We start from the raw sequence: 25,874 nt of genomic DNA, 5'->3' as shown, positions 1-25,874 counted from the left end.
TGTCATTGGGAAGGGACTGTAGAGAGAACATGAGGCAGTTCTAGTGATGGTCCCAGAAGAAGACAGAGGTGGGTTGGGCTAGTGGTTGCACAATATTTGTTGAGTTCTATGTGGACAGTATTTAAGGATCTCTTCCCAAGCTCAGTGCTGCTCTGGCTGAGGGGTTAGGTTGGCTTGGAATCGTGTCAATGGAGGAGCAGGTCCATTCTGGAACATTCTAGGAACACTCAAAAATTTTATTTGATTTTTCTTTTTTGGGAGGATATCTCATTAAAGGTAAAATGACACGGTGTGACAGGAACAAAAGCTGCGATCTTTTGTGACTAATCATGCTGGTGTGAGGCCTTTTAGTGTGGGAACAGGGGTTTGTCAGGTTTGACACATACAGGCATTCTCCTGCTCCTTCCCCTGCTTTTCCTTCGCCTGTGGTGATCTGCAGCTTCACTGTCAAGCTCCTGGAGTTTTGCAGAACTCCAGGTTAAAAACAGAGCTGTTCCACTTTCTGAAAGTAGTTTTGAGTGACAGTGGGAGCATATGGTGCTCAGAGGGGGGGAGCCCTTGGCACAGGTTGCCCAGAGAAGCTGTGGCTGCCCCATCCCTGGAAGTGTCCAAGGCCAGGTTGCAGCAACCTGGGCTAGTGGAAGGTGTCCCTGCCCATGGCAGGGGGGTGGAACAAGATGATCTTTAAGGTCTCTTTCAACCCAAAGCAGTCTGTGATTCCATGATGTGGTCTGAACTTTACCTCCCTGTACAAGGACTGCTGCTGGATTTGGTGTAACGTTCCACACTGGCCCAGGTGTTTATCTGCTGAGGAAGGAGGAGGTGGATTTGGTGGATGGACTGGGCTGTGTTTGCTGTTGGAACGTGCCACGTTTGCTGGCGAGTCCCTCGGCATGGACACAGAAATACCCTTTTAGTTTGTGTCTAAACCATAAGTCACCTGTTTGGATCCATGTTGTGACATGAATCATATTGAGGACTTTTGTGCCTCCGTGGACGGCGTCATCTCCTTCCTACCCACAGCTCCAGCCCCACTGACTCATGGTGCCATTTGCTGAACGAGTCTCAGTGCTCTGGCTGCCTTTGGAAAACATGGGGGAGGACGTGTGGAGACTGCCAGGATTAATGCAGCCATCCTTTGCAGAGGGCATTAGGAAAATGATATTTTTCATTTTAAAAAGATTTGTTCACCCCCTTCTGCAGAATCTGCTATAAACCTTTAAAAGCCTGCTGCAGGGCTGGTTTTTTTTTTTCCCCCTGAGATTAACATAATTGGAGGGTTCCAGGTGCTTGCAGGGAATGAAATCAGCAGTTGGTGTTGGTAATTGGTACTTTGGTCAACTGGTGGCTTGTTCCTCCCTGAACCCCTGCAAGACCTTCCCATGTCATCCATAATTGTGGGCACTGACAACATGCAAGAGTCTTGTAGTCAATTTTATATGTTTTGTATTTTTGTTTCCTGCCTTTATGTCAGAACGTTTAAAATGCCACGTGTCATTTGCACAAGAGACGAGGCTCTGCTGTTTCTTTTGGCAGAAAAGCCCTGAGAGATGGAGGGTTTCAGACAAGCTGGTAATTTTTGCAGCCTGTGCCTGCACTCCCAGGGCTAAACCTGGGGCTCGACTGGTTTTGTTCCTTGTACTGACTCAATGGCATCTGTTCCTGAGGTCTGTTGGTTCAGGGGGAGAAGAACAAAACTAGAAACCGAAGTTTGCATTCCCTGTGTAGTTCCTTGGAGAGCTGATGAGGATGAGAACAGTTATGGCAGGGGAAGAGGATCCTGACTCCCTGGAAGCCTTTTTGAACAAATGGCCCTGTTCATGGTTGACTCCAGTCACTGTGTCTGGTCCAGCCAAGCAAAAACTTGATTGAAAAACTTCCAAGTAATTTTTAAATGACAGTGATGAATCTGTTGAACAATTCCCTCCCTGGTTAAATGCAGTTGACAGAAGTCCTGCTTTCTAGAGACTATGATGAGACTTTTGGAGGGAATCTTTTAATTTGGTGGCGTTGTTGCTACAGAGGCACTTGTGGAAAAATGTGGAAATGTGAATTTTATGAAACCATTCTGGGAGCTGAAGGGTCACTCTTCTAGTGTCACTTCTGCCATGCCCAGGTGACCCCAGAGGAGGTCAGTGTGTGTTGATAAAGTGAAAGGGCTTCTCTTCACTAAGTTACTTGTTTAAAGTGCTTCTCTTAGTCTCTCCTTTCTTTTCTTGATGTTGCTGCTCTATTTCTGATCTCAGTTAACCGCTGGAAATTGTATTTGTTACTCTTGTTCTCTTGATCTCATTTGTTGTCTGAGAAGGAGGATTCCTTTTCGTTCATTTATTTTTTTTATTCCTGTTGATAGCAGGTGAACAGGCCCAGGCTCTGACATTCAGTGTTGCCCCTGGCACTGCTGGGCAGTTATTCAGTGCTTTGTAGGTTGTCACAACACAGGGTCACAACTCCAAGCCTCTGTTGAGGCAGGTGTTGTTTTGCTCTTAGCGTTGTTGGAAGGACAGTTGTGGGTGAGGAGAAGGAAGCAAACCCAACAGAGCCATAATAATCTCCTGCTGAATTAAAGTTATTTGTACACCTCAGCTTTCAAATACCTGCAGGTGATGGAACCTTCTGTGCAATGAGCTTTTTGTGCAAGTCAGCACTTTGTCTAGATTGAGTTCTGGGGAATGGCTGTGGTGTTGGTGGGGTGACTGAATGCCAGGCACTTCTCAGGGGCCTCAGCAAGAGCTGTTAACTCACAGGGTTTTCCAAGCTGGGCTCTTGGGTGGTGTAGAGCTGGGCTTATTGGTAACCACCTCCCTGTCTGCAGTGTCTGACCAGAAACCAGTCAGCTTTCAAAAATACCTACTGAAGGGGGAAGTTGCAGTGATGTTTTGATTAAATCAAGATACTTTCTGTCTCTCTTTAATAACCAGAATGTCCCTTTTATTTAGTAGAACTACACCCAACCACTTTTGGTTAATGAAGTAGCAAAATCAGTGCAGAAAGGCCTTTGTTCACTGACACTTTCTTGTAGCACAGGGCAGCAGAGTGATAAATGGCAGAAAAGGAGCCCTCAGCTGCCAGTGCAGCTCACACTGGTCCTGCTGGAGAGGAAATCATGCTTAACATTCTAGAAATAACAGATATTTAAAATGTTTTCAGATGTTAAGCTGTTCATCCAATTAAGACAGCTAAATGTCCACAGCTTTTTTCTCTCTAAAAAGTTGAAACCCAAGAAGAATCTGTAAATGGCTTGTGATGATTTCCTTAGGGGATTGGAACATTGTCCTTTTGAAATGTAAGACTGTTAGAAATCTTTAATTGCTGAGTAATCCTCAAAGGAATCACACAAAGGAAAGTATCAGGATTACACTTGTCAGGCTTTTGTTCTTTATCAGTATTAATGTTATCAGGCAGCCCCAAAGCTGAATGTCACTGCACCCTCCACATTAAGGCTGCTTTGCTTTGCTTTTTTGATCTTTTTTTGCCAATTACTTGCATTTTTGTAACTTAGTCAAGCCATGTCTACTTCATTTGCTGAAGCTGTAAGTTATTGCAGAACTATTTCAGGTGAATTCAGGTTGGTGTCACCTCAGGCTCACTGTGCACAGCCCAGAGCTCTGGGAATTGGAGGCGGATGAGGTTCAGGAACAGAGCTGGAAGACATGGCCTGGGAAGGGGAGGGTTTCTTTTCATCTTTCACCTTCTATCTTGGTAATAAATTACTAAAAATTATTCTCCTAGCAGTATCTTAGGTGTGAAACTGCAGTTAGAACAACCAACAAAAACGAAGCTAAAACAATCCAAACCATCCAGTGAAACTCCTGATCAACCAAAACCCAACCCAAACCACAAACAGCAACCCCCCAGTATTTACCAGCCCCAAAGGGAGGCAGGGGAAGCCCAGAGGAAGGAGTTCACATTTGCACAGCTGAATTAGTGTAAGACTGAGATGAGAAGCTCAGTGTCCTGATTTCCAAACCCATTGTGAGAGTGTTTTTGGCTGAATTTAAATCACTGAGCTGAGCTATCTAAATGGACCTTGGTTTCCTACAGGCATCTTCACTGAGTTCTATCTATTTTTCAGATTTTTTACAATAATTTATTCTTTTATCCACAACAATTTCTCTTTTATCTTTATTTGCCTCAAGTTCTAAACAGCTGATGAAAGCAGGAGACTGCTCATAACTCCAAATTGTTGTGGTACAGTTCAGTGTTCTCATCTCTGGCTGGGAGAAACCACAGCACAGCTTTGACAGGATCTGGCATTAAATTATCTGGTGTTCATGTTGTGTGGGTAAGTCATTTGGCTTTGTAGCTGCCTCAGAGAACACTGCAGAGTGCTTTATCTCCTTGGCCACCTTCTTTGTAGAGAGTATTAGGAACTTTGATGACAGACAGTGATAGAAATTGTGACCTGTTGGGTTTCAGACGGGTGATTTCATGCATTAGACTATCATTCCTTTAAGATATTTTGTGCCTCCCTCCTGCTTCCAGCTGAACTCCCTTGTGATAATATGTGCTGGTGTCCAGATAGCAACTAATTCTTGATACACCTGATCCCCCACAGGGACAGTTCTTTACTTCTCTGGCCTCCTGCTCCTTTCTCCCTCCCATTTTGAGGAATGCTGCATGGAACTAGGCTGGCTGGGGAACAGCAAGGGTTAATAGTGCTTCTCCTTTGACCTTGGTAAAGGCACAGGGCAGTTGACAGCAAAAGAGAATTTTTTTTTTCCCCTGGTAGTAACTGTTCTTTTTTTTTTTTTTGCAAGCATTAATAAATAAAAGCCAGAGAGAGATGGAGAGGGAGAAGTGTGATCCTTGTCATCCTCATCAGAATGCCTGGAGTGCAGTGACTCCAGAGAAGGGAACGGAGCTGGGAAAGGCTCTGGAGCAGCAGGAGCAGCTGAGGGAGCTGGGGGGGCTCAGCCTGGAGAAAAGGAGGCTCAGGGGGGACCTTCTCACTCTCCACAACTCCCTGGCAGGAGGGGGGAGCCGGGGCGGGTCGGGCTCTGCTCCCAGGGAACAAGGGACAGGAGGAGAGGAAACGGCCTCAAGTTGCACCAGGGGAGGGTCAGGTTGGACATCAGGAGGAATTTCTTCATGAAAAGGGTTGTTTAACATTGGAAGGGGCTGCCCAGGGAAGGTGGTGGATCTTAATAAAATTCCATCCAGGTTTGTTGTTCTTGTGTGCAGCTGAGTCACGAGCAATCAGATCGATCTCTTCTTGGAAAGTATTCCAGCAGGTCATCGTGCCATGTCTTCTTGGATGTATTTCTTCTTGCATTGTGGAAATTCAGGGGTAATTCCCCCTAAGAGGAGCAGGCTGTGCCTGCCTGTCCATGGCACTGCACTTCCAGATCCTCTTCCAACCACATGGATAAACGTGATGCCTTTGGTGGGTGTTCTGGGTGTGCACCTCAGGTGACTTTTGACATGGCTTTTTGGTGGTGTTTTGACTCTAATGCTGGATTAGGGGAGCAAAACATGCATGAAACTTCCCTCTTTTCTACAGCCATATAGAAAAATAAGGAGTGAAACTTAAATCCAGGAGGTCAGACTGTTATCAGTTCCCTTCCCTGCTTTAATCTTTTCTTCCCTGTCCCTTGATGACGTTCACTACTGCAACAGGACTGTCACTGCACTGCTACGAAGTGCAGGCTCGGTCCTTTTGGGAGTACCTGTAGCAGGACTCCATCTGCCTTAATTACAAAGGGTAGCAAGCTCAGCCTTATCTAATTTTACCTATATTTTAGATAACACTTGCACATAACCACATATAGATACACAAAGTACGACTTACACGTGCGAGTGTGTGTCCGTAAGTCTTTCATGGTTTTTTAAATATATACATCTATAAAAAAATGAGAGGGAGGTTTGGATTCTGCTTTGCACACAGCAGAAGGGCTGGATGTCCTCAGTCACAGGGTTAACTTGGCACAGGAAGGATTGCAGGAGGTGGTTGTTAGAACAACTTTGAAGAGTACATGGTGTACTGAGTTCATCCGCTGGCACTGCTCCCACAAATAGCATCGATTTGCAGCTTGTCTGGTTGTTCTTCCCACTCATTCATTGCTTCCAGCAGTGTCTCCTCCTTTGTCCTTTTCTGATACAAACAGGTCAGTGTTTCAGGTCCTTCCTCGTGGCCAGAGGAGATGCCAACAAGAGGGGCATCCTGTGCAGCTCCGGGTGTGAAGGGGCTGAAGGGGGGTCTGGGAGCAGCTTGTTTAAACCTGGAAAAAACGATGTTTCACGTAGTGTTTGGTTGCCCTTCCTGTAACATTGATGATGTTACATCACTGTCTTCAGGTGCAGCAGCAGCTCCTGCCCTTGTCTGGCGAACACTCTGCTGTGAAAATGTGTGGCTGTTTTGTGTCTGTGCTCCTCCAGGGCAGGTGTCGGCCCTTGAGGTACAGGTGTGTTACCTGTGCAGCTGACATGGCACCCACCCCTTCTCTTGAGCCTCCTGAACCATCAGCAGGTGTCAGTGTTCATATTTCTTCTTCTCATCCCTCCAGTGGTGCACCCCTGTGTGTCCCACTGTGCTGGTCCTTCCAGGGTGGATGTTGTGTGAGGAGGCAGTTTTGGCAGATGGGCCTCTGAGCCCATTGTCTTTTCAGAGGTGAGCACCCTTTTCAGAGGTCTGTGCACCCCCAGTGACACCCAGTCGTGCTGGGGAAGGCCTGCCCCAAGTGCTGCCCCTGCACAGGACAGCCCATGCCCCCTCCACAGATGCTGCTGCTGGAAGTTGAGCTTGTGCTGAAGAGAAGAAAATACAAGTGTCAGGCTAATTACCAGGCAGTGACTGTGGCTGTCATGAGGGAGGGTTTGGAAAGTGAAGAGTTTAAATAATTTAATAATCCTTAGGGTTCTACCTGCTTCCAGGGTTGTCTTGTCACTGATGCTTTCACTTGTGTGATGCTTTCACTGGTGTCAGCACAAGGGCCAAAATGAGGGTTACCTTGGTGAGGAAAAATTGCTGCTTTTTGTGAGCTGGCAGCAAGGAAAAATTGATATGAGAAGAGGAAATATGATGTGTGAGAGGATGACAGATCCCTGGTTGGAATAGAAGCCATAATGAAGAGAGGCTGAAGGCAGTGTGTTGCAGAATGGATGGGGATGCACTGGAAGAGCCCCTGGTATAAATGTGCCCCTGGCTGAGGTCAGGGAGAACAGACCTGTGACTGCAAACACGGCCCTGCTGATTTGTGCTGTTCATTCAGTCTGGACGTGTCTCCCTGTGCACTGGACATGATTGAAAACTCATTTGCAAAGGGCTAATCTGCACAGAAAACCATTTGGAAATAATATGCATTTTCCTGTTAAAAAATTCACCCAACAGTTGGTTAAAGTGAGGCTGAATTTGCACCAAGAAGCAATGTTTTCTTGCCAGCAGATCTGGTTGAGTCCTCCATGAGGTCTCAGAGGTGCTGGAGGCTGAGCAGGGGAAGAGCTGTGCCCATCTCACTGAGGCTGTGCCCACAAAAGCAAATTTTCAAAGTGTTTGTTGAACGTAGCTCAGAAAGGAATTTTGAGTAATTAGTCCAACTCGCAGGATATGCCACTTGGTAGTTTGTACTTTCCAAGTGTAACTTGGAAAGCTGTAAGAACTGTCAGGAGTGAGTGTTGGAAATGAAGTCAAAGGAGGTCGTGAGAATATAAATTGCTTTTCCCCTCCCTTTAGAAGATTTACAGTAACACTTTTTCCTTGGAAAGAACTTGTAAGCCAGGATTGTGAATCATGTGCCTTGTACAGGATGGAGGCAGCAAACCTGGTTTTGTCACTGTTTAATACTGAACTAGGAGAAGGTGTGAGAATGATGGAATCACAGACTGGTTTGGGTTGGAAGGGACCTTAAATCCAGTTCCACCCCCTTGCCATGGGCAGGGACACCTTCCCCTAGACCAGGTTGCTCAAAACCCCAACCTGTCAGAATTAATTGAAACAGTGCAAACAGCAGAGGTCTATTTATGGATGTTTTCTGGGGGGATTGGGGGGGTTTTGTTTGTTTTATAAGTGTTAGGATCAACAGGAGGACCCATCACTGATGGCCATATCATGATCAGTTATGAGAAGCACAAATATTTAACACTCAGAATTGTTCTGTGCTCCCTGACTCCAATGATTCCAGCATTTGAGACATTGCCTCCTGTGCAATTCCCTCGAATTGGAGGGACTGGAAGGAAGGGCAGTGATGGATGACAGATTCCTGAGGGTGGGATGGAGGTAGAGAGGGGTCCTGCTGCTTCTGGGAATGTGGAGCCAAAGGGTCAACCTTGGAGATGGCGGAGCAGTGAGTGGAACATGGAGAATTTTTGAAGGGCTGCTGAAATAAAGCACAGCAGGATTTCAGGGAGAGGGATTTCCAGGTGGAAACAGCACTGAAATGTGGATTTGCTGAGTTTTATAACCTGAGGGAAAACCAAACAGCACCAGATAACAAGGTGGCAGAGGGAGAGCAGCAGGAGGGGTGGTGGGCTCAGCACTCAGTGAGCTCCAGAGCTGGAGGGTTGTGTGAGGGAGAGAGCATGAACAAGGGGAAGAGAAACCCAGAAATGGGCAGTGAGGTGGAACGTGTTTGAGGCTTGTAACTAAGGAGGGGGAATGGATGTTAAATGAGAAGAGCAGAGAGGTACAACTGCCTGGAGCCAAAATGATCCTGTTGGCTGGAGTTGGAGAAGAAGTGGGAGAGTGTCCCTGGCTCTTCTTTGCACTGGAGCAAATGTTGTGGCTGTGTTCAGGCTGGCAGGGATGAGTGATGCTAATGGTAGTCTGGGAAGGAGCTCAGAAGAGAACCTTGGGTGATTATGAAACCAAATATATAAATAAATGCTCTCCCCAGTCAGGTTAAATAAGATCTGGAAGATAATAATGCTGTTTCTTGAGACATTTGTTTATTAATGTTGTTGTGGAGGTGGTTTTGTGGTGTTTGCTGCAGCTGTGGTGGGTGAGCAGAATGTTAAATTGCTCTTTTTATGGCCAAGGAAATAATTTTATGGGATTGATCTTCTGATCACAAGTGGATTTTATTCCTATTAAAGTTCAAGCCAGATCTCTGAGTATTGTACTATTTACAAACCTGGAAAAACAAGAAAACTTGCTCTAAAGGTTCACTGGGCAGAGGAGCCCAAGGATTTGAATGTGGCTTAAGACTGAAAGGATTTTAAATAGTCATGTTGCATGAAACTTCTTTTTTTTTTTCCCTAAGCAAAAATAAAATTCTCTGAATAGTTGACATCTCATATGGGATATTAAGAATAAATACAAGGTAGAAAAGTATCGTTTTCAGAGGGAGAACTATGAGTCAATGTTAAAATGGTTTTGATCTCCAAAAAAGGTGAGAATAGTCAAACAGCAATTGGATTTGGCAGATGCCCGTGTGCAGGAAATGTAAAACTAGTGCAAAGAAGGCTCTAAAACACAGGGTGTGAAGAGGGGAGAATGTAGTGAAGGTTGAGAATAATCCTACAGATGGTCCAAATGGCTCATGAGAGCCCTTGGATTTCCAGTGAAGAGGAAGTATTTTATTAATCATGGAATCCTGGAATGGTTTGGGTTGGAAGGGACCTTTGAAGCTCATCTCATTCCACCCCCTGCCATGGGCAGAGACACCTTCCACTAGCCCAGGTTGCTCCAAGCCCTGTCCAACCTGGTCTTGGACACTTCCAGGGAGCCACAACCTCTCTGGGATAATTATTAAATAGATAATTGGGATAATTAATAAATCCAGAGATTGGGAACTGAGGTGATAACAATAAAGAGGAAAGCACAGTTTGAATTTCTTAGTGTACAGTGCCTGGGACCCAGGTAGTTTTCATACTGGAATATTGGGGTGTATTTAAATAAAAATATCAAAGACATACATAGTACCTCTATATAAGAATAGCACAAGATCCACTCTCTGTAATTACTTGGGAATTGCATTCAGCGAATTCCCAGGAATTGCAGGGGTCCAGAGCACTGGTGCTGCTGCAAATGCCACTTGCTCTGGAGATCTGAGTGACTCCATGGGAAGGAGTTTTGGAAAAGGTCTTTGTGTGGCCCCTGCTCTGTCGAAAAGACAAAGTTACGGTTTGGAGGATAAAAAACCTTTCCCTGAGGCTGTGTTTAAAGTTAAACTTTAATTCCCTCTTCTCCAAATTTACAAATTTCATCTTTTCTGAAAGGCCTGGGAGCCCCTTGGAGCACAGTTAATTTTATGCACTCATATATCACAGAAATTGTGGCAAAGGATGTCGGACACTTTGAGTGTTTTTCCTCTCAGTGCAAATTAAACTCAGTCAGGTGGTGCCTGGCTGGGAGGAAAGGTTTTATTTTAACAGCTGAAACTCTTAACCTGCTTTCAGGAGCAGGAAGGTAAATTACAGAGCCAAAAACCTGTGATAAAAAGCTGGTACTAGGGGAGAGAGATGAAGCAGAAGATCTTATACAACCCTTTGGGGAACCTGAAGGGGGTTTGTTTCTCCATAAATGTCTGTACAAAGATGATATTTTTTTTTTCCTCTTCTATATAATTAGTTTAAAATGTGATGACATAACAAAACATCCCTGGCACCTGAGCAAAAAACAAAGGCTGGGGCTTGCAAGAAGGAGTTGCTTTAAATGTGCAGTTTTCCGTGCAGAGCAGTTGGTGCTGGTGAAATTCAAGTTAATATTGGCAGGTTCATCTCAGCCTTCTGGACTAATGGCAAGTTTTTGAGCTCTAGATGTTCTGGTTGGCTGGATTGTCCATTTTGAGCACATGGAGCCTTCCAAAAAGGCACTTGGGGTGGAAGTGGGGTCACAGAGTTGTGTGTTTGAAATTGGTTTTGTACTGGGAACAGCAGTGAGAACCTGGGCACCTGCCCAGCTCAGCCCTTGCACAGGTTCTTATATTATTATATTACTATTACATTATTATATTATTTTATTGTTATATTATTACACACAGTGTTCATTTTGTGTGTCTGAGCCTTTAATTCTGTAAGGAATTAATTGCTTGTGTTGGAATTTGTTGCCAACATAAGCTTTGGAAGAAATTCTGAAAAAAAAAAGAAAAAGCCCCCAAAATCAATCAAAGAAATAAAACCACCAACCCCCCAACCTCTAAAGAACCCAAACAGCTTTAAGCTGATAAATTGTTTCTTTTTCTACTGGAAAATTAAAAATGCAAAGTCATGTTGACTTGGATTCGAAGTGCCTGTGAATTGTAGTTAGGGAGGGATTTTTCTGTTTGTGTTTTAACCTTAGTAATTACAGCTACTACAGTGACAACCATTTATTTTTTGAAATGGCTGATCTATGGATTTTAAGCCCAATAAACATTGCCTGCTGCCAGAACTCCCAAAACTGAGCACCAGGCTGTTCCTAAGCAATTAAATGTTGTGGCTCAGGCCTGAGCTCCCAGTGACTCCATCCCTCCTGGCAGGAAAACTCATTAGCCATGGGAAGATATTTCCCCAGGGAATTGGATTTCTGCATTTCCAACCAACACAAGAGGCACTGGCAGGTCTGGGGCTCTGGGATGGGGCAGGTGGGGATTTGGGAAGCAGCTGCATTTTGCTTTTTGAACCCAAGTTCTCCCCATAAAGGAGAATATCTCGTTATTCATTCTCATTGTGTCACCATCTTAGTCAAACTTCTGCTCTCTACAAAATAAATGTTTCTAAGTGAAATAATTGGGCACTGGGCAGGTAGCACTGGCACTCTGGCACAGGTTTTCCTTCCCTGGAGATACACAAAACCTTTCTGGACACAGTCTGTGACTGTTCCAGGAGACCCTGTTTGAGCAGAGGTGGGACTTGATGGTCTCCAATGGTTCTTTCCAGCCTGAACCATTCTGGGATCCCTGTTTACACATCACAGGTGCACATGTATGTGTAAAAAAATAAAAGCTAATGGAAAAGAAATGCTCACTTCTGGGAAAAATGTGCTGGTTTGCCCCTAGAATCCCAGGCTGGTTTGGGTTGGAAGGGACCTTAAAGCTCATCTCATTCCAACCCGTGGCAAGGACACCTTCCACTGGCCCAGGTTGCTCCAAGCCCTGTCCAGTCTGGTCTCATCCCTTTCTTTAATTTTTAGGAAGTCCTGATTATTTCAAGGTAGTTGGAATTCAGCTTCCAGGGGGAAAATGGAAGTGTTTCAGGGTGGTGCTGAGACAAGACTGAGCAGTAGAGAAGTGGGGTGTTCCTGGCTCTGGATGGCTTTGTCACATCCACGCTGAGGGCTGAGGAGCTCTCGGTGTTGCTGTGGTGCTGAGGTCACTCTGTGCCTCCGGGGGCTCCTCTGGCTCGGGTTAAAGCAGCTCCTTCGTTCCTCTGTGTGAGAGCTGCCAGAGCTCAAACCAAACTTCCCCTTGTGATAAAGTCTCTCTGGGGCTGGGGGTTCTGCTTCTGTGAAGGGCTGCACCTGTCCCATGGCAGAGGAGTTTGCCCTGAGAGATTTGGGGTGAGTTTGCCCGTGGCAGGTCGTGGTGCCTCCCTGAGACCCCCGTGGGGCAAACAGGGCTCTGCTCCGGCCGTGTGCGAGCAGAGCCAACAGTTCCTGGGGATGGTTCAGTCTCTTCACGCTGACATTTGGTTTCTGCAGCCTGCTGTGAGTTGTTCATGTGGTTGTTAATGCTTTGGCTGTGCCCCTGCAGGTGGAGGCACTGACCCACCAGCCCAGAGCCACCACGGTGCACGCGGTCAGGGACTCCGAGCTGGCCAAGCTGCCCGAGGGAGCCCTGATATCCATCAAACGCAAGTTCCCGCAGGTAAGAGGATTAAAAGTGTTGCTCTGTCTGTCTCAAAGATGTCTGAGAGGCTCAAACTCCCCCTGAGTCCTCTGGGTTTGCTGGTTGACTGATGCATGCTGAGAAAACACTGTGTTCTCCTCGGCTGCCGGAGCGGATCCAGCCCAGACTCCCACCAGCCTTTCCTCCTCTGTCTCCTGATCAGCTGGAGTTTTATTGCAGGGCTGGCTTGGGTATCTGGAAGAAATTCTGCTTAAATGCAGGATGTGCATATTTAGCAAAGTGGAAATCACTTAGTGCTGCTGATAGGAAATGGAAGTTTGACTTCTAAAATCACTTTAAGTTGTTGTTGCTCATTCATCCTCCCCGCTGGGGCTCCGAGTCAGCACTTGTTTCTGTGTACCTTTATTTCCAGAGCTTTGATATTTGGGGGTTGGTTTTCCTCTTCCTGCCATTTTAGGCTGTCAATCCTCATTCTGCAACTGCCAGAGCTGTCTGTGTCCTAAAGACTGTGATTGCTCCCTTTGAATCCATCAACTCATCCATCTTCTTTAATTCATTTGACATTATACCTCTCCCCTGCAAATCTGGAGACTGACGGACTTGAAATTTAATTCTTTGGTCCCTAAGTGCATCAGGGACATTAAACTAAGCACTAAATCATTGCACTGGCCTTAGAGGCAATTCTTTAATGCTGTTACTTCAAGTTATTTCTGATTTTTCTCTTTGCTGTCTTTCAGACGTAGACTTTTTTACTAGATTGCATAAAAAAACCCCACCACCCTACAAAAATAACAAACCTAATTAAAATACTTGCATTCTTTTGCCTTCCTAGGACCTGTAATAACTTTTAAAATTATTTTTTAACTGTATAATGTAAAGCCTGTGTTTCATGCATTTTCAGGTTACCAAAGTGTGGGGTTTTGTCTGTATTATTGCCAGGATAATTTCATCATTTTGAGTTTCATTGAGTGTTCAGGAGTTACGTCAATGAAAAATAATCTTCTTTCTGGTTTCCCTGTAAGCATTATTTTTGCTTCAGCGTTTCTGAACTTCTCTTGGAGATTGTTAAGGCAATTCCTGTCCCTGGAGTTCACTTGAATAGTCCTCTGAGTCCATTCCTCTCTATTTAGTGTAAGAGATTTCCTGCCCAGTGGATGAACTGGGAGCAGGGTGTAACCTCTGCACAGAACTACCCCCAGACTGGGTAGGACAGTGTGACCTCCTCTCTGGGATGGCCCTTTCAACTCTCACTCTCCTTGTGACTGATCAAGAAGGGAAGAAACGAGCCAGGGAGGATTTAAAACCTCCTTCCTGCTTGCACAGCAGGTGATTTCAGTGTTCCTGATAAACACGGAGGCTGTAAATTACCAGGACCATGGTTTGGGTTGGAAGGGACCTTAAAGCTCATCTTATTCCACCCCCTGCCCTGGGCAGGGACACCTTCCAGCAGCCCAGGTTGCTCAGAGCCCAGTCCAGCCTGGCCCAAACATTGAGCAATGCCTTGAAGGCTGCTCTGCACAAAGGCTGGGTTCTAATTCTGCCTTTTTATCTGGGGCAGGAATTTATTTCAGTGTCTCTTTTCTCTCTCTTCCCCCTTCCCATTCTGCCAGCTGGCAGAGTTGTTTTCCCCTGAAGAGTGATCTCTGTGGAGCTGTGAATCTCTTTGCTCTGCAGTTCAAGTTGAGCTCGAGTGTTACATTTATAGTACAAATCAAAACATTTATTTGTAAGAGAATTCAAATGTCTTCCCATGTCTGAAGAATACAGCCTCAAATTCCTGACCTTTTTCAGTATGGAATTGGTTTTCTCCAGACTTGCATATAGTGTGGCTAATTAGTTGCAATGAAACAGAAATGCTAAAATAGATATTTTAAGGAAATGTGTTGCAAAAGAGGTTGTTAGAAAAACACATTTGTGCTGCTGTTTGAGGTCTTCAACTTCTAAATGGATGTTAAACTGGTATAAAAAATGTGAGAACTTAGATTTTTTTTCTTTTTCTATGGGATTATTTTAGAACCAGCACTAGAAATAGAAAGAGGAGCATAAGATAGACTTTATGTAGGTGATTTGTGCAGTTAATGCCTTCAGACTCTCTTAAGAACTTGAGATAAAATGTTTTTATAAGATTTCAGAGTCCTTGTGCCTTGGTTTGGGGTGGAAGGGACCTTAAAGCTCATCTCATTCCACAGTAGGTTAGAAAGTTTGGAGATAAGTCGAACGTACAAAGTCAACTTTAAAGGATTTTACTGGAGAGAAGTGTTTGAGCTGAAAACTCATGAACTGCATCCAGAGGACAGGGGCTGGGTAGCTGTTCCTTAGAAAAAGGATCCAGGCATTGGAGAATCAAAAGCTGCCCGTGCCAGGACAGTGCCAGGCAGTTGAAAAAAAAATGAACTATTTTAACAAAAGGCTTTTTAGAGTGAAGAAATCCTGACATTCTCCCTGATACTGGAAAAGCTTCAGCACCAGCCTGTGGCAGCACCTTTTGAAGGCAGAGGCAGAGCAAAGGAGGAGTCTGGAGGACAAAAAGGCAGCTGAGTGCTGGGTAGAAATACTGCCCTATAAAGACAAAAAGCCTGTGAAAGGTTAGGGGAAGATGTGGTAGCTATTTTCAGACGTGTAAAGTTGTCTTCTGCTAGAAAGGGCAGAAGCTGCTCATGGTACTGGAACGGAGCAGGTGGGACTGAGCTGAAAGGGCAGCAGTTGGGTGGTGAGAAAAAGCTGATTCTGCTCCCTAGAAAGACTGAAAGATTGTTGCTTGTTTTTATAACCTCCTTTAAAATGATCCTTGAAGTGATCCTTACTGCAGAGCAGAGGGATGGGCCAAATGAATTCTCTCTGTCCTATTTTCACAGCTGTTATTCTGATGGAGTGATTTATACCCAGGTTTATGATGTTGTTTTCCCCACTCAACCAGAAGTAATAAAGTAATGAAGGGATAGCAGGTGCAATAGTTCTGAAATAATCAACTAGGTAGCAGGAGCTGGCTGGTGATTCAGTACTGTGGTGGAGGATTTCCCTCCTGGTCCTCTGCAAAGCAGAAAACCACCTTTTAGGGAGAAGAAAAGCAACTCTCTGCCTCTATCAAACCCCTGCTCCTCCACTGCCCGGGGAGGGTGAGTTATGAGTCTCACTTGGTGGATAATGGTCAAACACTGGTGCTTGTCCCCTGAGTCCCTCCTAGAGGAATGCCACACCAGGGATAACTGGGGTTTTTTGTGATCCTCTTGGCAGATCCCATAGAGCCTGAATAGTGTGTGAGTTAACAGCCAAGAACTGGGCAGTTCCTGAGCATGAGTTCCCTTTTCAGTTATCCTTGAGCTTTACTGTTTCTTGTCAAGGGCGAAGAACCTTTTTAATTCTAGGAATTAGTGGATGGACTTCATCCTGCAGCCTTTTCCCCAGCCATGCTGTGTTTGTAGGGGATCCAGAAAGGTTTCCAACCCTGGAAATGCATTGTAAGAAAATATTACCTGATGGGTAAGAAAACTGTAGGACGTGGGTGGTGCTTGCCAATAACAACAGTGTGAAATGAGGGAAATCCTTCTCTGTTAGTCCAGGCAGTGATTCCAGTTCCTTGAGCTGTGATGGACAATCTGGAAAAATGGCAGGGCTGATCCTTGGGGAAGCTCCATATGCTTGTCCTCTGTTTTGTCTTCTCTCCTGACCAGCTGCTTTGGTCCTGGGAGAGACAGAATGCTGCTCTGCTGGGATCTTCCATGTGACCCACTGGAGCTCAGCTTATTCTGAGGGCTGAAACAGATGGGTGAGGATGGGGAGTCTGATCTCAGTTATAAATAACAGCCAAAATTCCAGAGTATGTGCCCAGAAATGCCAGATGTTGACTTCTAGATCCTGCTCAGTCTGCACAAGTCAAATTTACATTGTCTGGCTTCTCAGCCTTGATTCGCTCTGGCCGTGGCATCCTGGACGTTCCCAATGGAAGTGGTGCATGGTGCCAAACTTCTCCTTTGTTTTGTCAGCCCTGGTGCCCAGAGCTCTCCAGCACAGCCATCAGGGCACTCTGCCAGCCCCAGCATTTGCTCTCCGACAGCCCCCGTGTCGCTCCTGGTGCCGCTCGAAGCTTTCCAGCCTTGCAGGAAATCGATTCTTTCTATTTTCATCCCTGCCTTCAGTTCTGGAAAGTAGGACAGGGAAAGGGAACCAGCTCACGATTCCTGGCACTGCAAAGCAGCATCGAGGCAGCAGCGAGAGCTCCGAGCCTGTGAACAGATCACAGAGATGTTCCAACGTCGCTGCAGAGCTGGGATCACATTTCCTAGATTAGCTTTGCCTCTCCCGAGCTGAGAGAGTTTTTAGAATTCTAACTTGAAATTTAGACCTGCTGGAGCTGATGGAAATTGTGCTGAGAAATTGCTTGGGAGCTGTGGGGGCTGAACTGTGAGACAACCTTTGGCATGCTGAAAAATAGAAAGAGTTTTTTTTCTGCATCTTTCTTTTAATTCTCTAAGTTGGCCCCTGGGGTTTAAATATATTCAGAACCCATCATCCATCTCCAGCTGGAGTTCTGCTATCTTTATATGTGTATTTTAACCAGAGCCCTTCTGAAGTGGCTGGAGCCTTCCCCAGGGTTATCTGCCTTACAAAGTGAGCTCAGCAATGTGCCCTCTTTTCAAAATGCTCCCCTCGGGCAGCGGGAATATTGTGCGTCATTACTTGAGCTTGATGTGGCCCTGTGGAATAGGTCAGGAGGGGCTGTGCTTCTGGATTTTTCTGTATTTGTTCTCATGGGCCATTAAAATAAGTGTTCCTTGACTGCAGGAGAAGTGGAGGTGAAAAGGAGAGAAGGAAGGTGTTCAGTGGAAGCACCGTGGGCACCCAGGGCAGGCAGGCAGGAGGGAGCCCTTGATCGGAGCAGCGATGCCTGAATGACGTTTTTCCTCAAGACTCTGATTGATCCCAAGCCTTGGCAGCTCAAACAGCCTCAGGATAAAGCTTCAGTTCCCCTGTGTGCTTTAGCAGCATTTGTAAAGGTGCCAGGCATTGTTGTGAGGGAGCATTTAGGATTTGCTTTGTCACAGCAACGCCGATCAAACCCCCAAAAGCTTCCGTTGGAGACGCTTTGCTGAGCTCCTGATTCCAGGACAAGCCAGTGTTTATCTGATCTGGGGCCATGGAAAGCTTCAGTAACAACCTGGTTTTATTCAAGCTGAGGATCTAATTCACTTCTCCTCCTCCCTTGTCCCTTAATAAAAGCCCTTAAGAAAGCTGATAGAGAATAATCTCTGCTCCTGGAAAGCACTTCCCAAGAAATGAACCTGCTGCTCTGTGGATCTGTGTGGGTAAAATGGCTGATGGCACTATTTTACCCCAACTGCTTTTCCTTTGGAGAACAGCAAACCCTTGGCAGCCCTGTTTTCCATGCCAGCTCATTCACAGTGGGTCTCTGTGTGGCACAAAGACCTTTTATGTGTCCTTTAACTTAATCACATCTGGGTGTGAAGGTCTGTAACACCCTGCTGTGAAGGCACCAGTAAACTGTTACTAAACATTTAATTTCTTCTCTCTGGAGACGAGTGACAGGACCCAGGGAACAGCTGGAGCTGTGTCAGGGCAGGGTCAGGTTGGATCTCAGGGAAAGGTTCTTCCCCCAGAGGGTGGTTGGCACTGACCAGGCTCCCCAGGGCAGTGGGCACAGCCCCAAGGCTGCCAGAGCTCCAGGAGAGTTTGGACAAGGCTCTGAGGGACAGGGTGGGATTGTTGGGGTGTCCTGGGCAGGGCCAGGAGCCAGACTGGATGACTGTGGATCCCTCCAGTTTAGGAGGTTCTATGATACAGAATTCTGTGATTCTAATCTAAGAGAGCCCTACTGGGTGACTGAAGTTTTAGAAGCTTAACTAGAATATCTTATTTTTAGACTTCAGTGTCACTGGAAAGAGTCCACAGCTCACCTGCAGGGCACCTTGTTTGCTGGGAGAGCCTGGGTGTGTTGGGTCTGAGTGATGGTGGGGGGTCTAGAGAGCAAAACCACATTCAGGTTTGTAGGGCTGCATATATCTGTTGGTTGTACAGGACTGACACTGCCATGTCAGGTTTGTCCTTGCTTCCTTCAGCCAAGGCTGCTTTCCTGGCCCAGGAACCTGCAGGAAGACAAGGCTGACAGGGATGGGACTGTCCTTCCTGGGGACTGCCCCTTTGCTGCCTTGCACAGCAGCTTTGATTTAAAATCCCATACAGTGAAAGCTGAGCTCTGGTGCAGGGTGATAAGGTGATGAATGTATCTTTTAGTTTTTGATTTTGTTGTGTGTTTTGTTGTTATATATATTTCTTCTGTTGTAATTATACTGCAGAAGAAGTTAGATGTTGCTGTGAGTTTGGGATATTGGTGTTGATTTTGTGAAGTTTTTCTGTGATTTAGAATCATGGAATCCCAGAATGTGTTGAGCTGGAAGGGACCTTAAAGCTCATCTCCTTCCACCCCCTGCCATGGGCAGGGACACCTCCCACTAGCCCAGGTTGCTCAACCTGGCCTTGGACACTTCCAGGGCTGGAGCAGCCACAGCTTCTCTGGGCAACCTGTGCCAGGGCCTCCCCACCCTCACAGGGAGGAATTCCTTCCCAATATCCCATCTAACCCTGCCCTCTGGCAGTTTGAAGCCATTCCCCCTTGTCCCCTCCCTCCAGGCCCTTGTAAATAGTCTTTCTCCATCTTTCTTATAGGCTCCCTTCAGGTACTAAATTTCTCTAAATCCAAAGTTATCTAAGACGGGAACAAGCATTGTTTGGAACAGTTGTTATCCATCAACAGATGGTCAATTTGCCAGGCAGTCCTTACTATTCACAGAATAAAATAAATATCCATAGGAAAGTATTTACAACTGAATTCTCATGAAAATCACTTTGCAAAAGGGCTCATTATAAAACAACTCTTGAGTTTCACAGTTGAATAGGAACAAAAGCTTTAACCAGAACCCAGCCTTGGAAGATTAGCAGAGCTGGGTAATAATTTGAAGTATTAAAGTGGATTATGGGAAATACAGCACTGCAGAGTGACTGTAACCTCTTGGTGTGGGAATTCCAGTGGCTGTGGAAGCCCTCAGACCCAAGGGGGATGGAGCAATCAGCTCTGTGCTGCCACCATCAGCAGGTGATGAGGAGCTGAAATCCTGCCTGGCCTTCTAGTTGAGTGAGTTTGTTTTGAAACTGGAATTAATCCTCCCTAAAGTAAGGAAATACAGTCCCTTGGGATGTGGTGTTTAGTCCTTCCCTGCCATGAGTGCAGAGGCTGCAGGTCTGTTGAGTAATTTGCAGCTGACACCAAGCTGGGGGGGGGGAGTGTTGACCTGCTGGAAGGCAGGAGGGCTCTGCAGAGGGGCCTGGCCAGGCTGGATCCATGGGCTGATTCCAAGGGGATGAGGTTCAAGCAGGCCAAGGGCCGGGTCCTGCCCTTTGGCCACAACAACCCCCCTGCAGCTTCAGGCTGGGCCAGAGTGGCTGGAGAGCAGCCAGGCAGGAAGGGAGCTGGGAGTGGGGATGGACAGGGAGCTGAACAGGAGCCAGAGTGTGCCCAGGGGGACAAGAGGGCCAATGGATCCTGGCCTGGCTCAGGAACAGTGTGGCAGCAGGAGCAGGGAGGGGATTCTTGCCCTGGACTCAGCACTGGTGAGGCCACCCCTGGAGTGCTGTGTCCAGCTCTGGCCCCTCAGCTCAGGAAGGACATGGAGGGGCTGGAGCAGGTCCAGAGGAGAGCAACGAGGCTGGGGAAGGGTCTGGAGCACAAGTGCTGTGAGGAGAGGCTGAGGGAGCTGGGGCTGTTGAGCCTGGAGAGGAGGAGGCTCAGGGGAGACCTCCTCACTCTCTGCAACCCCCTGACAGGAGGGGGGAGCCAGGTGGGGTTTGATCTCTTCTCCCAGGCAACTATCAGTAGGACAAGAGGGCTGGGTCTTCAGCTGTGCCAGGGGAGGTTTAGGTTGGATATTGGGAAGAAATTTTTTACAGAAAGTGATCAACCATTGGAATGGGCTGCCCAGGGAGGGGGTGGATTCTCCATCCCTGGAGGTGTTTAAGGTGAGACTGGATGTGGCATCAGTGCCATGGGCTGGGAACCACGGCGGGGTTGGATCATCACTTGATGATCTCAGAGGTCCTTTCCAACCTGGCTGATTCTATAATTCTATGATTCCATGGACATTAGTTAAGCAGAGGGGAAATTAATGGTTTCCCGGAGCCTGCTCTGTAGCAGCTGCAGGAACAGACTGTCATGGTCAATAGGAGGGAGCGTTGGGATGGTGAGAGAGCCTGAGTGGGTCTTACTGGGATGGAGTTGATTGAGAAGCAGCCAGGAAAACAATGTGTTTCTAAGGTAGATGAAGTGGAGAGTGGTAAGCCGGGTCAGAAAGGTGGAATTGTGCTGAGGAAAGTGCTCTCCAACACCATCTGAGAAACAGGAAAATGCTTTATCCTGTTGTGCCCTGCACAAAAGTGTTCTGGGAGTTAATCTGAAAAGGGGAGTGGGTGGCAGGAGGAGGAGGAATGGTTTATTTCCCTTGCAAAATGTGTATCTCAACATCCTGCTCTGGGCCAGGGGGATGGATTCGCAGTTGCAGTGGTGTCCAGGAGAGCAGGAGGGGTTTGGGGGCTTTTGTGGAACAGAACTGATGCACTGGAGCCCCAAGTAGCTCTTGAGATGGAGATTTACTCAATGTTTTAGACTTGTAAGGTCAGATTTTTTCCTTCTGGCCTGAAAACTCTCTTGCATAAGCTCAGGAGAGTGGGATTTTGTCTGCTTTGGGGGTATTTTTGATAGTTCACTCAGGCATCTTCCCAGCCCAGGCTCCAGAGTCCTGACTTGCACCGTGAGCCCCTGTAGTGAATATTTAGGTGCTGGCAAAGCCCCTGTGACCTTCCTTGAGTCTTTTCCCAGCTTGAGCCTGGAGCACTGGGTGGGAACCTCAGTTTTAGGGCTCTGTGCACACCTGGCCTGACAGCAGAAGTGTCTGATCAGTGGCTCCACTGCTCGTTATCGGTTGCAGTGATTAACTCTGATTAACTGATGCTAGTGCACCTCCTAGTCATGAGGAAGGATTAATTCAACTTTCTCCCAAACTAAACCAAGCTCAGCTCTATCCATAGCACGAGGAGTCCAAAACTTGCATTCACTTTGCAGGCAATTAATGATCCTTTCCTAATTTAGAAACCTCCTGGTGTTCTTCCATAAGTCTGGGCTCCAACTCGCTGCCTTCTTGCAGTGCAGATTTCTCTTCAAACCTTACATTTAAACCACCTGGTGCTGTGCCAGCAGGAGGTGTGTTTGCAGGGCTGGGTGGTTGATGTTAGAAGAGACTGTAAAATCCAGGATGTGCCGCAGGGATGAGCACGGCAGACGCTTCCGACTGGGAAGGCTGTGCAGCCCCGGGTGACAGTGACGCCGTGGGAATGGGATAATTGTGCCACCAGAATTCCTGCCTTCCCCCTCTGCCCAAACTCTCACTGCCAATTCCTAGAGCTTCCACAGAATCATTGCATTGTCAAGGTTGGAAAAGCCCTCCAAGATCGAGTCCAACCACCAACCCAGCACCACCATGTTCACCACTAACCCATGTCCCCAAGGGCCACATCCACATGATTTCTGAACACTTCCAGGGGTGGTGGCTCCACCACTGCCCTGGGCAGCCTGACCACTCTTTCAGTGAAGAAATGTTTCCTAATATCCAACCTAAACCTCCCTTGGTGCAACTTGAGGCTGTTTGCTCTTGTCCTGCCTCTTCGTACCTGGGAGAAGAGAATGACCCCCACCTCAGTTTTCCTGTGAAATACAGCTGAACAGGCAGGGTGGGGATGAGGGACTGGGCTGAATCACAGCCCAGATGTCTGCACTGTCTGCACCCTGTTACCTGCCATTCTCCTGCCTTCATCTCCTCCAGGCACACTTGGAATAACTCTTTCCCTTCAATCCCTGTCAGAGAGCTCCTAACCCAAGGGCTGATTCCTGCCTGCTTCCTCCTCCTCCCTGCCTAAGCTATCCCAGCCCCCTCCACACAATCCCACTCCTCTCCCAGGTCCCTTGCTTTCCTTGTCATCATCATCCAGCTGTCCTGCTCCTTCTCATGCCCTTCTGCTGGGTGGAGGGAGGAGAATAAAGGTGCTTGGAAGCCTGAAGGATGATTTTTTCCCCCCGTTGGTTTGCAGCTCTCCCCGGCTGCCCTGAATTTGGCAGCCCTGCACAGAGAGGGCTGTGGGTCAGTCCTGGAAGGTTGGGTCTCCTGTCGATGGAGGGATGTGATTTACACTGACTTCTCCTTCAGATGGATGGACAAGTCTCTTTTAAAAGAAAACACTGCCTTTTTGTGGCAGGATGTCTGGTGTCTGTGATATAAAACCCCGTGGAAATTTCAGGCCAGTTCTTAGCTCCGATCCCAAACTGATGTTCCTGCGACGTTGCCATGACTGCGACAGTGACTCATCCCATTATGGTTTGCAGCTTTCTTGTTGTACAAAGTCACCAGGGAAATAATTTTCCCTATCTATACATCCCAAGGCTGTAAGGTTTGCTCCAGCAAACAAGACAAATAATATTTCCTGGTAATAGGAGCAGCCAACTGGAAAATGAGACCAATAGGTTCTATTCTTAGTTCCATCATTAACCTTGGACATATTTTGTAACTTAGCTGGAGCTCTCCTTAGCTGCCTGTAAAGCAGAAAAAGTTATAAATACAGGAGATGGTTTTAGTAAGCAATTAAAATTCTGACACTGAAGTGCTTCAGAAGTGTAAAATGTTCATAGCACCTCCCAAAACTGCTGAGGGAAGGTCCTGCTGGGCTGGGGCAGGTTTGGGTGAATGCATGTGAGCTGGGTGTAGTGAAGGTGTTTGAGGCAGGTCATGTCCCTTAGGAAGGACAGTCAGTCTCATTTCTATTAGGGATTCCCTCATTTCCTCCCCACTCCCCACAACTGGGGCAGTTTTCTGTAGCTCCACCAGCGCCGTTCAGTGAATCCCAGAACCACAGATCTTGGAGGTGTTGGAGTGGTAACGAGTCGTGTGGTTGGGTGATTGTCAGCTTCTGTTATATTCTGGACAAATGAAAGTGTTTTATATCCTGTCTGAGATCCCAGGATGAGGAAGGAGGAGGCTGAGAGCTTGTCTGCCATCAGGAGCCACCGTCATTCCAACATCCCTCGGCGGTGGCAGCGGCTTGAGCTGCATCGGCGCTCTTGGTGCAGCTGCTGTGGACACTGTGTGTCTGCTCTTGGGGCAAGTAAGAGGGGCTCTAAAGAAGTTTAAATTGGGTCACTGAAGAGATTGTTCACGTGGCATCTCCAGGAGCTTGCAGTTATGGGACAGAACGGGCACACGTCGCCCAGAGAAGTTGTGGATGCCCCATCCTTGAAAACGTTCAAGGCCAGGTTGGACGGGGCTCTGAGCAACCTGATCCAGGTGAAGATGTCTCTGCTCACTGCACAGGGGTTGGACTAGATGGGCTTTAAAGGTCCCCTCAGCCCCAGCCATTCTATGAAATCCCTGAAATAACCTTGTTTAGCTCTTACTCTGTGCTCACCCTGTGTTGGAAGGCTCCTGTTTGTTCTTTTTCCTTAGTGAACTGGCACTTAAAATATATTGGTGCTTCGTGTCCAGAGTTTCATAGGTCAGGGCAGTTTATTGCTGTAGATTTTGTTTCTTAAAGCAGGTCATATAAATGGTTCTGATGGACAGGCTGACCTGTCTTGATGCCTACATGGCCCTCTCTGTGAAAGATGCCTCCTGAAGTGCCTGTTCCTGTGGGAACAGTGTGTCTGTCAGTGCCAGGATCCCAGGTTCCATGTGCTGCTGCTTGTTTCTCTTGTTAAGAATTTGGGGAAATTTTGTTCTGATAGTTTTGGGGGGGTTTTTTTATGTCCTCCTGAGTTATTTTAACCTTGAATTATTTGTCTGGGGGAGAGTATCTAATGATTGCCCTATTCTTAATATATTTAAATAACTCTCTTTATTATTTGGTAGAACATCTGTGTAGAGCTTTCAGAATAAATGCTGCATTTCCAGGTCTGTCAGTTCTTGCTATTGCAATGATTAGTCTTCTGCTACCCCACTTGTCAGGAATTATTGATTGTTCATGCTGGAGAGAGGCTTGACAGTTTGGAGATACACTTGGCTATTGGAATATTGGTTTATATTGATGTAAGTCCTTTGGCAAAACAGCTGGGAAAACATCTGTCCCTTCAAAGGTACAAGGCAAACATAATTCGAGGAGGAAAACAATTTCTTAGGCAGCTTGTTCCGATTCTGCAGATGTTTAGGGAGTGCATTTATCGCTTTTTTTCCCATATGTTTTAAATTGGTTACTGTAAACCATTCACTGGAGGTCAGATGGAACCTGGGGGGATCTGTTGGAGCACAGGTTTGAACCTTTTGGAGCCTTTAGCACCTACAAAAGGTGTAGGGGCACAACAGCCTCTGAGGGGTGAGAGTGACTGAGAGGTGCAGGTGCCCTGCAGAGAGAAATGAGGAGAACCTGAGATGCAATTGGACATGTTTCCCCAAATAATCAGATTTTCCTCTTTTGTTTCTAAAGCAAGTTAAACATTGCCTTTTGTGGGGTTGTTTTGTTTTCTTGTTTTTCCAAATTAAAGTAAAATAGGGTAAAAGAAATCAAGACAAATGATCAGTCACTGGCTGTTACAGCCAGGAAAGAAGTTATGGCTCTAAACCCTTGTCTCTGTGAGGTTCAACTTGAGAGAGCATCTTAAAGTTTGGAAGTCTGGGTGTGTGGATGCTCTATTTCAGTACATTCTGCCTGAATGTTTGTTTATTTTTATTTTCTCTCTCTCTCCCATCGCCAGGTTGTGACTCGACTTATTCACTTGCTGGGAGAGAAGATCCTTGGCAGTTTGCAGCAGGGAGGTAAGACTCATTCCTGGACTACTTGGGCTTCCTTGGAACCAGACTTACATTCCTAAATCTGGAAACAGCACATACTTGGAAAGATAATTTGTCATTAAATTTTGGCTTGGAGAAGAGAAGGCTCCAGGGAGAACTTAGAGCCCCTTCCAGTGCCTAAAGGGGCTCCAGGAGAGCTGGAGAGGGACTTGGGACAAGGGGTGGAGGGACAGGACAAGGGACAGTGGCTTCCCACTGCCAGAGGGCAGGGATAGATGGGATATTGGGAAGGAATTCCTCCCTGTGAGGGTGGGGAGGCCCTGGCACAGGTTGCCCA

At 46.7% G+C, this 25,874-nt stretch overlaps 1 protein-coding gene across 1 annotated transcript in view; it reads left to right on the top strand.

The window, feature by feature from the left end:
* Positions 1–25,874, top strand: part of PNPLA7 (patatin like phospholipase domain containing 7) — a 132,630-nt gene that overhangs the window by 39,931 nt on the left and 66,825 nt on the right. Inside the window, exons 20-21 of the mRNA XM_017835270.1 lie at positions 12,609–12,722; positions 25,501–25,587. Of these exons, the coding sequence (XP_017690759.1) occupies positions 12,609–12,722; positions 25,501–25,587 (201 nt within the window). The remainder of the gene's footprint in view (positions 1–12,608; positions 12,723–25,500; positions 25,588–25,874) is intronic.

The sequence above is a fragment of the Lepidothrix coronata genome, unplaced genomic scaffold (assembly GCF_001604755.1).
Source record: "Lepidothrix coronata isolate B3197 unplaced genomic scaffold, Lepidothrix_coronata-1.0 Scaffold254, whole genome shotgun sequence".
Classification (NCBI taxonomy): Eukaryota; Metazoa; Chordata; class Aves; order Passeriformes; family Pipridae; genus Lepidothrix; species Lepidothrix coronata.
The sequence above is the reverse complement of the archived record's forward strand: the minus strand, read 5'-3'. Positions and strand labels throughout refer to the sequence as shown.